Source organism: Beta vulgaris, chromosome 2, assembly GCF_026745355.1.
Source record: "Beta vulgaris subsp. vulgaris cultivar EL10 chromosome 2, EL10.2, whole genome shotgun sequence".
NCBI classification, from domain to species: domain Eukaryota; kingdom Viridiplantae; phylum Streptophyta; class Magnoliopsida; order Caryophyllales; family Amaranthaceae; genus Beta; species Beta vulgaris.
The window spans coordinates 53103512-53116592 of NC_079203.1; the positions used below are offsets into that span (position 1 = coordinate 53103512).

The 13081-nt window shown below is 34.6% G+C and overlaps 1 protein-coding gene across 4 annotated transcripts; it reads right to left on the minus strand.

Annotated features, from left to right (window-relative positions):
- Positions 1-1905: 1905 nt before the first annotated feature.
- LOC104905717 (hypothetical protein) lies at positions 1906-10702 on the minus strand. 4 transcript variants are annotated; one of them, XM_048639531.2, is made up of 9 exons: positions 9518-10699; positions 7908-8192; positions 6680-6805; positions 6337-6417; positions 5409-5465; positions 5160-5233; positions 4940-5074; positions 3685-3805; positions 1906-2367 (listed from the first exon to the last, which is right to left on the minus strand). In XM_048639531.2, exons 1-5 carry the CDS (start codon positions 10449-10451, stop codon positions 5437-5439), a joined length of 1455 nt encoding a protein of 484 aa, XP_048495488.1. In that variant the 5' UTR covers positions 10452-10699; the 3' UTR covers positions 1906-2367; positions 3685-3805; positions 4940-5074; positions 5160-5233; positions 5409-5436. The 4 variants fall into 4 exon arrangements, with proteins under 4 accessions (XP_048495488.1, XP_019107591.1, XP_010692629.1 ...); XM_019252046.3 differs by lacking the exon at positions 3685-3805 and having other exon boundaries at positions 8013-8192; positions 9518-10701; XM_010694327.4 differs by lacking the exon at positions 3685-3805.
- Between the last annotated feature and the right edge of the window lie 2379 nt (positions 10703-13081).

Genomic DNA, 13081 nt, shown 5'->3' on the forward strand with positions numbered 1-13081 from the left:
GTTATGTTATGTACCAACTATGTTATCCTAAACTCTCCATCTGACTAAGACTAATCATGTACCTTGTTGGCTCTATGGTCCAACTTTTAATCAATTTTTTTAGCGGTTTATAAGTGTTAGAAAAGTCGCTAATATATGCAGGATTAAGGCTTTGTTCTTTTGGATTGAGAAAATTTGAATCGTACTGAACTAAATGAAATGAAACTAAACTGAAAATAAATTCAAAAAACTTTTGATTATAATCTCTTAAAAGGAGAGTCATGTACTTAATGGTAATAAGTGGAATAACATTGCAATAGAAATTAGAAAAGAAGAAACTTGTTGTCTTTTCTTCTTTAACGGAGTTCGATATGAAAAGACAGTGGCTCCTACTCTCGGAACTTTATTGACTGGACTAGCTGATACTCACACATTTTTTGTTTATAATGAATTTAGAGATAGTACTCAAATAATTGTGCTAAACTTAAAACTTTTTTTCAAAAAAAAATTAGCAGAAGATAGAGTCTATCTGTCGAGTACATAACCCACTACTAGAATATACATATATAAACATTGGAATACAACTCATCAATTTAAACTATGTCGATCTCTAGTGGGTATCTACCCTTATATAGATGTATCATTAGTTCATTACTCCAGCTTTGCAGCTTTTACCCAGCTAAGTAACAAGAGCACTGACGAATATGAAAAATAACAAGCAGAAGATAAATTCAAAATACCTTAATAGTGAACAACTTCCCAGTCAGTAAGGCCACACTAGCTGAAAGATATGACCAACTGTGGCTCATGACAACTTTATGTCAAAATTCAGATCCAAAGTTTGTCAAAGGACATTCAATAAACAGTTAGGTTGATTCCTAAACCAAGCAAAACATAAGAATAGCAAAACACAAAAGGGGTAAACAAATAATTCCTCCGATCCAATTTATGAACTTTTAGGTATCTTAATAAACAACTGTTAACCGTTGATATCTTTAATTATATATAAGTAATAATTATGAAAATTTTGATATATTGAAAGTATACAGCGAGATGAATGGAGCAAATCTCACGTGACTATTTAATTTTACATATGAATCATACTAGAAGACTAAATGAGAGTGGACTAATAGTATAAAGTCCATATGTTACAAGTAAACTGGAACATAGAAAATATATAAGTTAGTTTTTGGCTAATGAGTTCTATCAGGAGATTTAGAATTCATTTCACAGATATAGAAAAGTTCAATACAGCTAATAAGTTCAACTACAATAGGTATGCTTCATCAGATAAGTTCAGGTATTTTCACGTTAAAATTCATAGTATATTTACCACTAAAATGATAATGCAACATTACATACTACTACAGTGAGAAAAGCGCTCGATTTTTTTTTTCCTTTGTCGCATGAGATAGGATAAAAGATTTTCATAAAAACAAACTCACAATTTACAAGTTATAAATATATATTCAATAAAATAAGTTAAAGACTTGCAAATAGAGAAGAAATTTCAATCCCAATATCTTTTGGACCAAAAATAATGTCAATACCACTATGCTATTACCTGCTGCTCAATAATTGAGCTCGACTCAGCTCGTATATACCTACAATACATTATACATCTATATATGCCATTTTCAAACAGATATAAGTCCTCTACTTAAAAGTGTGATGTGCATGTGCAAATGTACCTTCTGCACCTCGTGCGTTCACAAGTGATAATCACGTGCTTAGACACTGTTCTTCACACGTGCACGGATGTTCATCACACGTGACCCCCTTATAAATGCCAATATTAGCATTAGGTACACAACAAAATTTAGAGTTCTTGTTTAACATACACTTACCTATCAAGTACCAAAGCATCGCTATAATCTTCTCATACTAACAAAAGAAACTACTCTACCCGAATTCGAACTAATCAAATATAGAAAAGAGAATATGCATATAGAAAGAGCTCAGGTACTACTTAAGAGTACATGAATTTCATGGTACATCATGAAGTTTTGTCTCAGGTGTAACACACATAATACTATAATAGGAATCCAAATCAACAAGGGAAACAAAATACAAACTTTTAACTTAAAATTGGTTCGAAAATAGAAATCGAGTTCGATAAATCAAGGAGTAACCTGAAGCAAGTTCATGTAACAGACTACACAGCCTCACGATACTTTAATGGCAAACCGGTGGATGTGAACTATGCAGAGCAAAGTGTTTACTGGCTTTTGGTAATCCTTTCCTTTCATCTCCCAAAGCCTTGCGTGATATGTGGTTCTATAAGCAGAGGCCCAAATATGGATCACAGGAAGAAGGGCTCAGTATGTGGTGAGATTCAGAATCTGCTTCATTTTCAGGCATCCAACTGATCACCAAATAATCCTTCCCCTGCCAAACAATAAACATGGCATACAAAGTTTTAGAGACGAAAAACAACAATAACGTGAAAATACAGACAAATCAACTACTGTATTTGGTGATTTATCAATGTCAAGACAGTATTCATAATAAAGCTTGGCTAGCAGATTTTAGTCTTTCAGAAAACAAGTAAGCAGCTAATTACATTGTGCATCGGAAGTATTAGTTACTAACAAGATAGACGAAGTGTCAATCTCACCCCCAAAAATCCCCAATCCCCCCCCCCCCTTTTCACTTTCACTCTCACCAAATCCCCATTATTAAGTCGAGAAAATGACACAAAATGCACCAATGTTAGCAACTATTTATCAATCTCGGATAGAACTTGAGCATCCCTCGCATCTGCACTGTCTCTGTTTCACATATACAATACCACTTTTCCTATACGACCATCTGTCATGTGGCTCCCGAGATTCAAGAATATATTGTCTCCTCTAAAGCGCTATCAGATTTGGTTCAGGTAATATTTTACACGTCTCAACAGGATCACATTTGGTTCAGGTATCGAGTGATGAATTATCTGGATCAGTTTCTACTCACTTTGGACCTATTCAGGCCAAATCTATTATCAATCAAGAGAATTACGCAAAATGAACAACAGTTTGCAACTATTACCAATCTCGGATAGAACTTGAGCATCCCTCAGATCACGCAGACACGCACTGTCTCTGTTTCACATATACAACAGCACTAAATTTTCCTATATGATCATCATTTCATCATGTGGCTCATGAGATTCAAAAATATTTTGTCTCCTCTAAAGCGCTATCAGATTTGGTTCAGCTTATATTTCAAACATGCTAACAGGATCAGTTTTGGTTCAGGTAATATTCGAGTAGTGAATTATTTGGTTCAGTTTCTACTCAGTACCGGCCTATTTAGGTTGAGTCTATTATTAAAAGGCTGCTAAAACCAAGTGCAGGTCCATTAGGATTTATTGCTCTTGTTAGTAATTTTGGCTATTTTCTTTTAATTATTAACGGTGGTGTTTTTATTTGTTTGCAACCATCTCTACTGGATTCGTCATTCAAATGAATGAATACGCCATTAGCCAACACTCACTACTATATTCTTCTTCTCTCCCATGCTAGATTTAGGATGACAGCCTTCCTGAAATAAGATATTGAAGCAATGAGGATGTGTGTCATTGTATATAGGATCCCTATGCCTATGATAATGTGTCTTAATACTCACTTCGTTCCATAATGATAATATAGTGCTTTTACTCCTTATTGGATGTCCAAAATCTTAGAGTATTTTTTAATTGCACATTTTTCCTTAATTTACCTAGATACCGTGCCGCCATCATTTATTCGCTCTTGGAATTCTTTTTTCTTTGTTTATTCAGCCCAAAGGTTGTATTAGTCATAAATTTGATGCTCTCACCCATTATTCTTCCTTCTCTCACCTAAAATCAGATGTCGACACGACATTAATATTTAATTATAATTTGTTTATCATTTCATGTTCCACTTACCTTAATTCAAGTGAAAAATAAAAGACAAGCACTATCTTATGGATGGGGGGGAGTAATTATGGTGTTGATATGACTTAAAAATCTACAATACACTAAAGTGGAATCCACTTAAGGAAAAGACCGTCTACCCAATGGGTAATTTAGTGGTTACCCAGAGATAAACATTAATATTTAGTGGAATTCAAGGGGCTCAATTCAGATTCGGAGAAAGGGGCTAACCCACCTTTAAAATAAGCTGGATCCACTGTAGTTGGATTGGCAAGAGTAGGTCTCAACTCTGCTACTGATACGGAACTAGCTAAGGTTGTTTTTAACAAAAGAAGTTAGAACAAAGTTAATCATTTTAATTGTCTATTTCTAGTGTGTAGTCTACCTAAAAAGCTTTGTTGTCTTCAACTTATTTTCAGTTCTTATAAAAAAATAAGATCATTTCATCAAAAATAAGGTTGACACACCCTACAAAATAAGGTCTAACAAGTTCACAGAAGTTCTCATAAGATCTAACAAGGACTAATAAGTTAATAAAAGTTTAAATAATGCCTAATAAAGCCTAATAAGTTCAAAATCAGTAAAAATAAGGTTCGATAAACTTATAAAATAAGGTTTAATAAGTTCAAAGGTTAACAAGTACTAATAAGGTCTAATAAGTTAACATAAGTTCAAATAAGCAAAAATAAGTTGAAAAGAACAAAGCCCTACTGCGTAGATATATCAATATCTATCCACTTAGGTAGCTTTTTCTTCCTAAAGCTCTCTCATAAATATAAGCAAGATTAATAGATGACGTCATTAGAGATGAGCAACAGTCTTAATGACAAGGCGTCATTTATCATGTCTGTCATTGGAATTATAATTTGGCTAATTGATGCCCAGTGTTTAAATGACTATTACAAGGCATAGCTTACATTTTCTTTCTTTTTTCTGTGTATTAATAAATTAAAAAAAAAAACTAACACAGCATTTACAACATCTACTCGACTACGCCTCTGATACATGTATGTCATTTGAACACGGGATTTCAAATCTCTACAAAAGTTAGACAAGCAGACAAGGAAGTCAAATTACCTGAACAGCTCCCATTCCTGAAGGCCACCTTAGCAGAAAGATATGACAACTATAGGTCGTGACTTCAGTAAAGTTTGTGTCAAGGTCAGCACAGAAGGTTGAGGATACTGGAATGAACATTGTGTAGATTGATTCCTGGACCAAGTAAGAATTAACTCAATAAGAATAGCAAACAGCAAAAAGAGGCAGAATATATACAATAATATAGTTGACAGCTTACAGTCTAAACAGAAGACGGTTGTGGAGCCCCATTGCTCAAAAGACTTGATCTTTAACCAGGAAGACAAATTTCTCCTATAAAGATAACGGAGAATTATAGTGATGTCAAAAATTACTGAACAGACTACTTATAATTTTGTAAATATCCCTGCGTGATAAAAGATGCATCAAAAGAAACGGGTAAACTATACAGGACTAAGAGAGTGAGAGCACTAAGTAACAGGACAAACATGATGTACAGATGGCTCACCAGCACAAACAAGAGGCAACCAGCAACTTCACGAAATGGCATAAGTATATAAGTTGTCTGCAAAAGAGAGCATTGCAAATACGTATTATGAGCAGGTCATTCTGAAATTTCAAATACTCCCTCCATCCTACTAAACAAGAGAACATCTTTTTTACGTTGTCTTTTATCAAAAAAAAAAAAAAGGTGCATCACCAATAACAAACATACCATCTATTTCAAGGAAACTGGAAACTTATTCTAGGTGGGTAAAGTCAGATAATTAAGGGGTAAGAGAACATCTTTATTATGTTGTCTTTTATATAAAGAAAAAGGTGCATCACCATTAACAAACATACCATCTATTCCAAGGAAACTGGAAACTAGTTCTAGGTGGGTAAAGTCAGATAATTTCACCATCCATCTTGGGATGGAGCAAGTATCAATTATATTAATACGATACCTGGCTGTATCTTACTCAGCAGTGGATCTCATGATAACAAGAGCCAGTAAACATGACATCATAGGCCAAAGACATTGATTAAGAGCACTTTAATTGTTGTGTAAGCATATAATACATTAAGTTCTTTAAGACAGTACCAAACATTAGTTGCTAATTCAAACGGCATACGGATGCCAAAAACGAGAGTCAGATGATCAGTTTACATCTCACACATACCAAAAGTCCAGAACTTGTTTAACCTATTAGGCGCAGATTATTTTTTTATTTTTTTTAGTAAACCTTTTAAAGACTTAATGCTTTCTAAATAAGCTGTAAAGCATTACTGGTAAGCTTGTCTTGACTTATCCTTAAAATAACACACACACCTCTCCTCGTTTCTCATGTAATAGTCAGCTGAACATATGAATTTCTATGTCCAAAATCTTGCAAACACAATTTTACAGCCTTCATTCACAAAAACAGGGAAAAAAAATAATGGGCTAAAGTTACCTTGCCCAAGAATCAGGACTCTGTTTGCAGCCAAGGGCATCATATCTTGAATGCTCTCACTCATAAATATTGTTTGGGTAACTGGCAAAGTGAAATAATTAGATTGAAATACTATGTTATAAAACAAAAAGATATACATACGTGCTTCTCTAATACTTACCTCTGTTATATTAAGATACAGAACTCTAACAACAATTACACAAGAAATACTTAGCTTATGAAACATTGAAGAGCGTAAATCCTAGACAATGAAGGCATGAATCTAAAATATGACAGCAATTGTATCATTTAAGTACGAAATATTGATTTGTCATTTACAACCCTATGGAAAGTTTGTGCAAACCTGAGCTTTGAATTATCTCTCCTTCATTGTTGCTCCCATCCTTATCCTTGTCTGTGGTTTCTGAACTAGATATTACCATCAAGTGCACCGAATATAGTCCATCAGATATCCAGACAGTCTGAGAATCTGCATGGTCATCATATTAAGCCCGCCTTTCAGTTAATACTACACTGCAAATTGCAAAAGCCATCCTAATCTAAATGGAATTTTAGAGCTCTGCCTCATAAAACCAAAACAAAAGTGTTGCTGTCACTAGTATCCACTTTCTCAAATATTTTCAAAGATTGAATTGAACTCTCATCACTTGACAGTCTATGCGTGAATGAAATAGTGCATCAGTCCATTATGTAATATTATAAATGATAAGTCATCGAGTATCTTAGAGCCTTAGACAAAGCAATTACAACTTACATGCAATTATTGATTGTGCCCCATACTAAGGCCCTACGTTTTTCGCCTTTAAAACATACTTGCGTTTATTTAAGTTGTAGCATATTGCCGTTTTGTACTATTCATATAATCCACATTCCACATTGACCATTGTTTTAATAATAAAGTAGTAATAATAATAACAAGTGTTATGATGTAAAATGTTATTCAATTCATCTTGATGTATGTTTTCAAAATATCAACTTTTTATTGTTTTTACTAATAGGTAGTCAAAGATATTATTGGTGAAAGTGGTGCATTGACAAATGTGAAAAGCCAATATGGTACAACTAAAACCAGAGGAAGTAGGTATTAGGTCTACTAAGTCCCAGTTAGAGCCATGATATGAGTTCTATAAGTTGAATTTACTACTTCTTATGAGGGCTACTAAGTTCAGAAAAAGTTCAGCTAAAGTCAAATAAAAACCATTCATCAAATAAGTTCAAGAGTTTCAAATCAAAAAAGCCACCCAAAGGCATATTTTTTAGGATGGGGGTATCTCATAAACTAATTGTGAAGGAAGACTGAGATGATGACATCATATATGAAATTGCTAAATATTTGATCAAACCCTAATTCTAGCTGCTATTAAGCAAATTGAAATGACGTAACGATTCGCAAAATTTCGTTGTTTCACTTACAACGATTATAGAACAACTTCTATCCTTCTTACCTTCTTCCTTTTCATCTTTTCTATATTTTTACAAGCTTCTTATTAAGGGACAAGGTTTCAGACTTCTGGAAAATAATGGCAAATATTTCCAACAAAAGACATGCATGAAGATAACAAGAAGCACACCAGCAGATGCATCAGGAAAAGTAGCCAATTGCTGTACTTGGATAGTGCTAGTTAACTGACTCATTCGAGAAGAGCCAGTCTTTGATACATGAAGTATGTGCAAACCTCCATTTGAATCTAGAATCAGAAACTTCTCCTGTGAAACAGCTAGGATGGATATCGCCTTTGTTGTCTTATGTCGCATCACTCTGGGTTTGATCTCTTCGTGAACGCTGTCATTAAACACAACAAACTGCATTCCCCACGCACCAGAGTCTTGTTGAAATTTTAAAGACCTCGGCTTCACTGGAGGTTACAGAACAACATCAGCTGCTGTAGCCAATGGCACCATTAAGAGTTTCAACATTTCATCTTTAAACGCCAAACCCCATGGAATTTCCATGAGGAACAAGAGCACATGACAAGGACAAAAAACTTTTTGTGGACAAGTTAGCACTTGGCTACTTGTTGGAGAGCTCAATCTCATCATGCAATAGCAATCATAATAACATAATTGCACAACAAAACATAGACGCTGGCAGCACTAAGCCACTAATCAAAATGGTTCACACTAAAAGGACATCATCACTATACACAAGAATACAAGATAGAACCTCCTCACACCTCATCAGCAGTAGCTTCATGGCAGAGATGATCTTGAAGCAGGGCAGAAGGTGATAGTAAAAACAAACGGTCAAAGATATCCGCAGCACATACAGATGAACTACTGATCCAGAGTACAGAAGCTTCAGCTATACCACCAGCTTCTAGATTCGTGGCTAGTGAAGCAATGCATGACAATTAAGAAAAAGAAGGGGACAGACAACTTTGGCAGATTGGTACTGGACATGCAAATATTGCAGGTAACATGTATACCCATAATACCACATAAAAAATAGCACCACAGAGCGCTCAAAATTTTAAAGTATTGCAGGATGGGTCTTCTCTTGAGAGATAAGGCCTCAGCTGCAATGTATTGATGAGGAGGCCCTTCATTATGTTTCAATTAATTCCACATAGAAACACACACTCAACCAATCAAGCCTACTCCTTTAACAAGCTAAACTAATCTCTGGCATCAACAACAACAATATGCCCATTAATTGGCATAAACAAAAGGCAAAACTCTTCTTAGGTGTCGACTACAAATTAAAACTGAAGTAAAAAAAGATAAAGAGATCACTGAAAAGACAAAAAGATTATGAATTCACTGCAAAATCACCAACTGAAGAGGAAAAAAAAAACAAGGATGATAAACATGCATCGGGTAGCAGCAAGCAGTAAAGCTATGCTAGTGTATATCCCAAAAAGAGATGAACAACTGATTGAAAAGCATTTACACAATACCCTATATTCTTATGACAGAAAAAGCCATTAGATAGATTCGGCAGAAGCAACAAAGTTTATATAGCAGCAATATTCTAACTATTACTATTACATGATATCCTTAAATAATATCCCAAATTTCCCACAACAAAATACTCCTACTATCAAGTCTTAAGAAAATAAGCAATTAGCAAATAAATAAAGTCAGGTACTTTAAGAATTCAAAGATTATTTCTACCACATAATGCAGGTCCAGCAAAAACTAATTACAATAATTAATAAACTTTGCAAACTTGTATACTCACCAGTCCCATCAACATTCGAACTCGAGGACGATACTGCATTGAGAACACTATAAGCATGACCATTAGGCAAAAGTTTGGAAGAACTCAAATTCCCAATGCTCTTATCAAATTGATAACTCTCATCCAAAGGCCTCACAACACCATTTAGCCTTTTAGAATTCCGAATCTCAACTTTCACATTAACCTCCTGTACCTCAACATTCAAATTTTCACCCTTTCCCTTCGTCACACGCATCTTCCTCCCACTCTTAACCCTTCCCTTGACCAATGCCCGCAATGGAAAAACCCTTACTCCTCTCAACTCCCCCATGATCAAAAACCCAAATGACAAACAAATCGTCGAAACGGGCAGCCGGCAATCCACCACAGCACACTTAACCAACCTCAAATCCCTCCCATCTCCCACCAATTTCAACCCAAAAACCAAGATTTTCCCCCCTGAAGCTGAGTACATTGCCAAATAATTTACACACCCAGAAAGCATAACCTTCATTCCATGACTTACATCCACAATAACACCAAATTTCCTATCAAAACAAACACCATTCTGACTACAAATCACATTGGAATTCACAAACTTCCCATCTTTACCCAACAAATAGAATCTCAAAACAACCCTAGAACCACCATTGTGGGGCCCAGCAGTAACAAAAACAGCTCTTTTATCATCTGGGCAATCTTCAATTTTAGGGTTAGGGTTCTTAAGGGGCACAAAACAAGCAGAAGAAGAGGGAGGGGGAATTAGGGTTTGAGGAGGGGGGAGAGAATTTGAAATTGAAAAGGGGGAAAAAGAAGGGAAGAGAGAGAAAGTTGAGTCAGAATGCATCAAAGCTAAAGAGAGAGAATTTGGTTCGTAAAGTAAAGAAGTGACCTGAGGTGAGGAGAGAGAAAGGTGAGGGAGACTCAACTTGCGAGCTTCTACTGCAACAACCATTGATTTGATCAAACTTCACTTGATTTCTTCAAAGAGTTTAGATGAAGAAGATGAAGATGGTGAGAATTGAACATGGTTTCGCCATTGATGAAAGCTTGATTAATTGATTGATGATCTACACAAAAGAGACAAAGATGAGATGAAGAGGAGAGAGAAAGAGAGAGACAATATGAAGAAAAAGTCTTAATCGGGTCTTGTTGATTTCATGTTGTTGCTAAGAAACCCTTCATCTTAATCACACCTGTGTTTTTTGTGTATGATAATTTTTTCTCGGAAATTTTATCTATTTTTTTTTTAAGGGAATTTTATCTATCTTTTTTATATACTCCTTCCGTTTTTTTTTAGATGTAACATTGGACTTTTCACATTTGCCGAGACACAACTTTGACCGATAATATCTCCAATTGTATAAAAGTAAAAATTATAAAAAATATATATTTGGAAAGTATATACCGTGACAAATCAAACAAGATCTCACATAACTATATTTTTTCTTATGTATAAATAACAATTAGTGGTCAAAGTGTAATGGATGAATAGTCCCCAAAGTCAATATGTTACATCTAAAAAAAAACGGAGGGAATATATATTTGGGGTGTGTAATTTTTTTTTGTGTGTGCAAATTTTATTTTATTTTATTTTTTACACAGGAAATAACCAACTAGGGAGGATCCTATGAAATGGGTCACCCTAAAGCATCATTTCAGATGATCAAAGAGAAAAAATGAGCCGAAGATTCGAACCAATAAGTCAGATTTGAACACGAGTGACCCCGGTGAGTCATCCAGTCCGCTGTCGAATTATCTTCCCTAACACCATGGTTGATACGAAAATCATCAAAGCAATTTATATCTTCCCCTGCATCCATAATAAGCGAATGAATAGCCTAGGGGATTTTCCATAACCTTTTAATAGACTGGATAACACACAACTTATCCCTTTCTATAATTAATCTCTTAGCATCCAGCATAATAGCGCCTTTAATTCCTTCCCTGAGAGCCCAAGCTTCGGCTACTAAGATAGAATGATGAGGACTAATAGAGTTAGAACCACATAATTTCAGCTCACCATTCTCATCTCTAAATCTCTAATACGAACCCAAACAAAGCAGAGCCATCCTTCAATTTTGACCCATCAAAATTAAGCTTAAAGAAAGAGGGGGGAGGGGGAGCCCAGCAAATATTCTTCCTAGATTGTTTTCGGAATCTACCAGAAGAAGAGGAGTTTCGAAAAGGCACAACTTCTTCAAAATGTCCTCCCTCTAACCTATCTGCAAAAGCTTTAATCATTCTACTAACTATAGCTGAAAATGAGGGATCCTGTCTAAAAGTAATACCATTCCTAGCATATCAGAGAAACCACTAAGTTAGAGCAATTTGGTCCAAACATAACTCCTTACCCAGATTCATAAAATACTCGATAAAAGCCATGTCACCCTTAATTTGGGGGGGGGGGGGAGTAGGTCACTCGCAGCTTGAAGCCAAAATTATGAAAACTAAAGTTTGGTAATTGATTTTTAGAGAAATGTCACAAGTGCTTATCCGCGATATCAATTGGGGTAAATAAATCAGTTAAATTATTAAAAGAAACGGTTTAATTTTAATATAAAAGTAAACATAGTAACTAAATGATTTAAACTAGTCACCAAAAGAAATTAATCTAGTCACTAGTGGACTAATTCTCTTTTTAATATTGGGCTTATCATTGCCCAATTTTAATTTAAAAGTAGGTGGTCTCTTACAAGACAATCTAATAAATCAGAGGGTTCAATGAGTTCAGAGATCTTGAATTATTTGTATTATTCATATAAATTATCTCTTGTTCTGTGTTTTAAAGTTAGAGTTTTAAGCCGCCGTAATTAGATGTACCTTGTTGACACGTGCTATAATTATTTGAGATGTGATACGTTTAATTTATCATGAATTTGTATTTTGTTTCTAGTGGAAACGAGTTGTGACATATTCATGTTTTGCAAGATCGGTACATGCACATCTTGTTAAGTGATTATATAAGTTAAGGTTAATGATATATGCACCCTTAGAGCTGTATATATAAGAAGTTATAAATGGAAAAATATGCCCTAACTGATCATCTATTGCATTGGTTAAATGCATGATTTTACAAAACGATTCACAACTTAATTCCATTTTAGGTAATACATTTATCATTTATGGCTTTATAGCATAAACCATAAATTAATTTAGTTTTCTAACTATATATAAGTTTTGGCATGACAACTCTCTTTTCAATTTAGATGTAAAAAAGACGTGCATAAGAATTTGATCCGCTAACCGTCTACTTAGAATACCATAACTTTTACCACCAAACTACTTAACCTTTTGTGTAAGTAAAGTTTATATCCAATTACTAAGTGGATGGATAAATATATGATCTGGTTGACCCCTTCCATCATTTCCATATACAAATAGAAGCACAAGCACTACCAACAGTTATCTGTAATTTTTAGGAAGTTGAAAGTGTGTTATTTTTTATATCATAGTGTGTAACCTATCAAAAAAAATCTTAAATCCGACAGTCGCCACTCTATGTATATGCATTTGTATTTTGTGTACGAGTGAAGTATCAATAGGAAGTTTTGTGTCAATACTTTCCCGATTTGATCTTTCGAA

Coding starts and splice junctions, on each gene's coding strand:
- LOC104905717 (XM_010694327.4), bottom strand. CDS start 10,451: ATGGTTGTTGCAGTAGAAGCTCGCAAGTTGAGTCTCCCTCACCTTTCT. Junction 8,193..9,517: donor TTCGAATGTTGATGGGACTG/GTGAGTATACAA, acceptor TGTAACCTCCAG/TGAAGCCGAGGTCTTTAAAA. Junction 6,418..6,679: donor AGAGATAATTCAAAGCTCAG/GTTTGCACAAAC, acceptor TCACTTTGCCAG/TTACCCAAACAATATTTATG.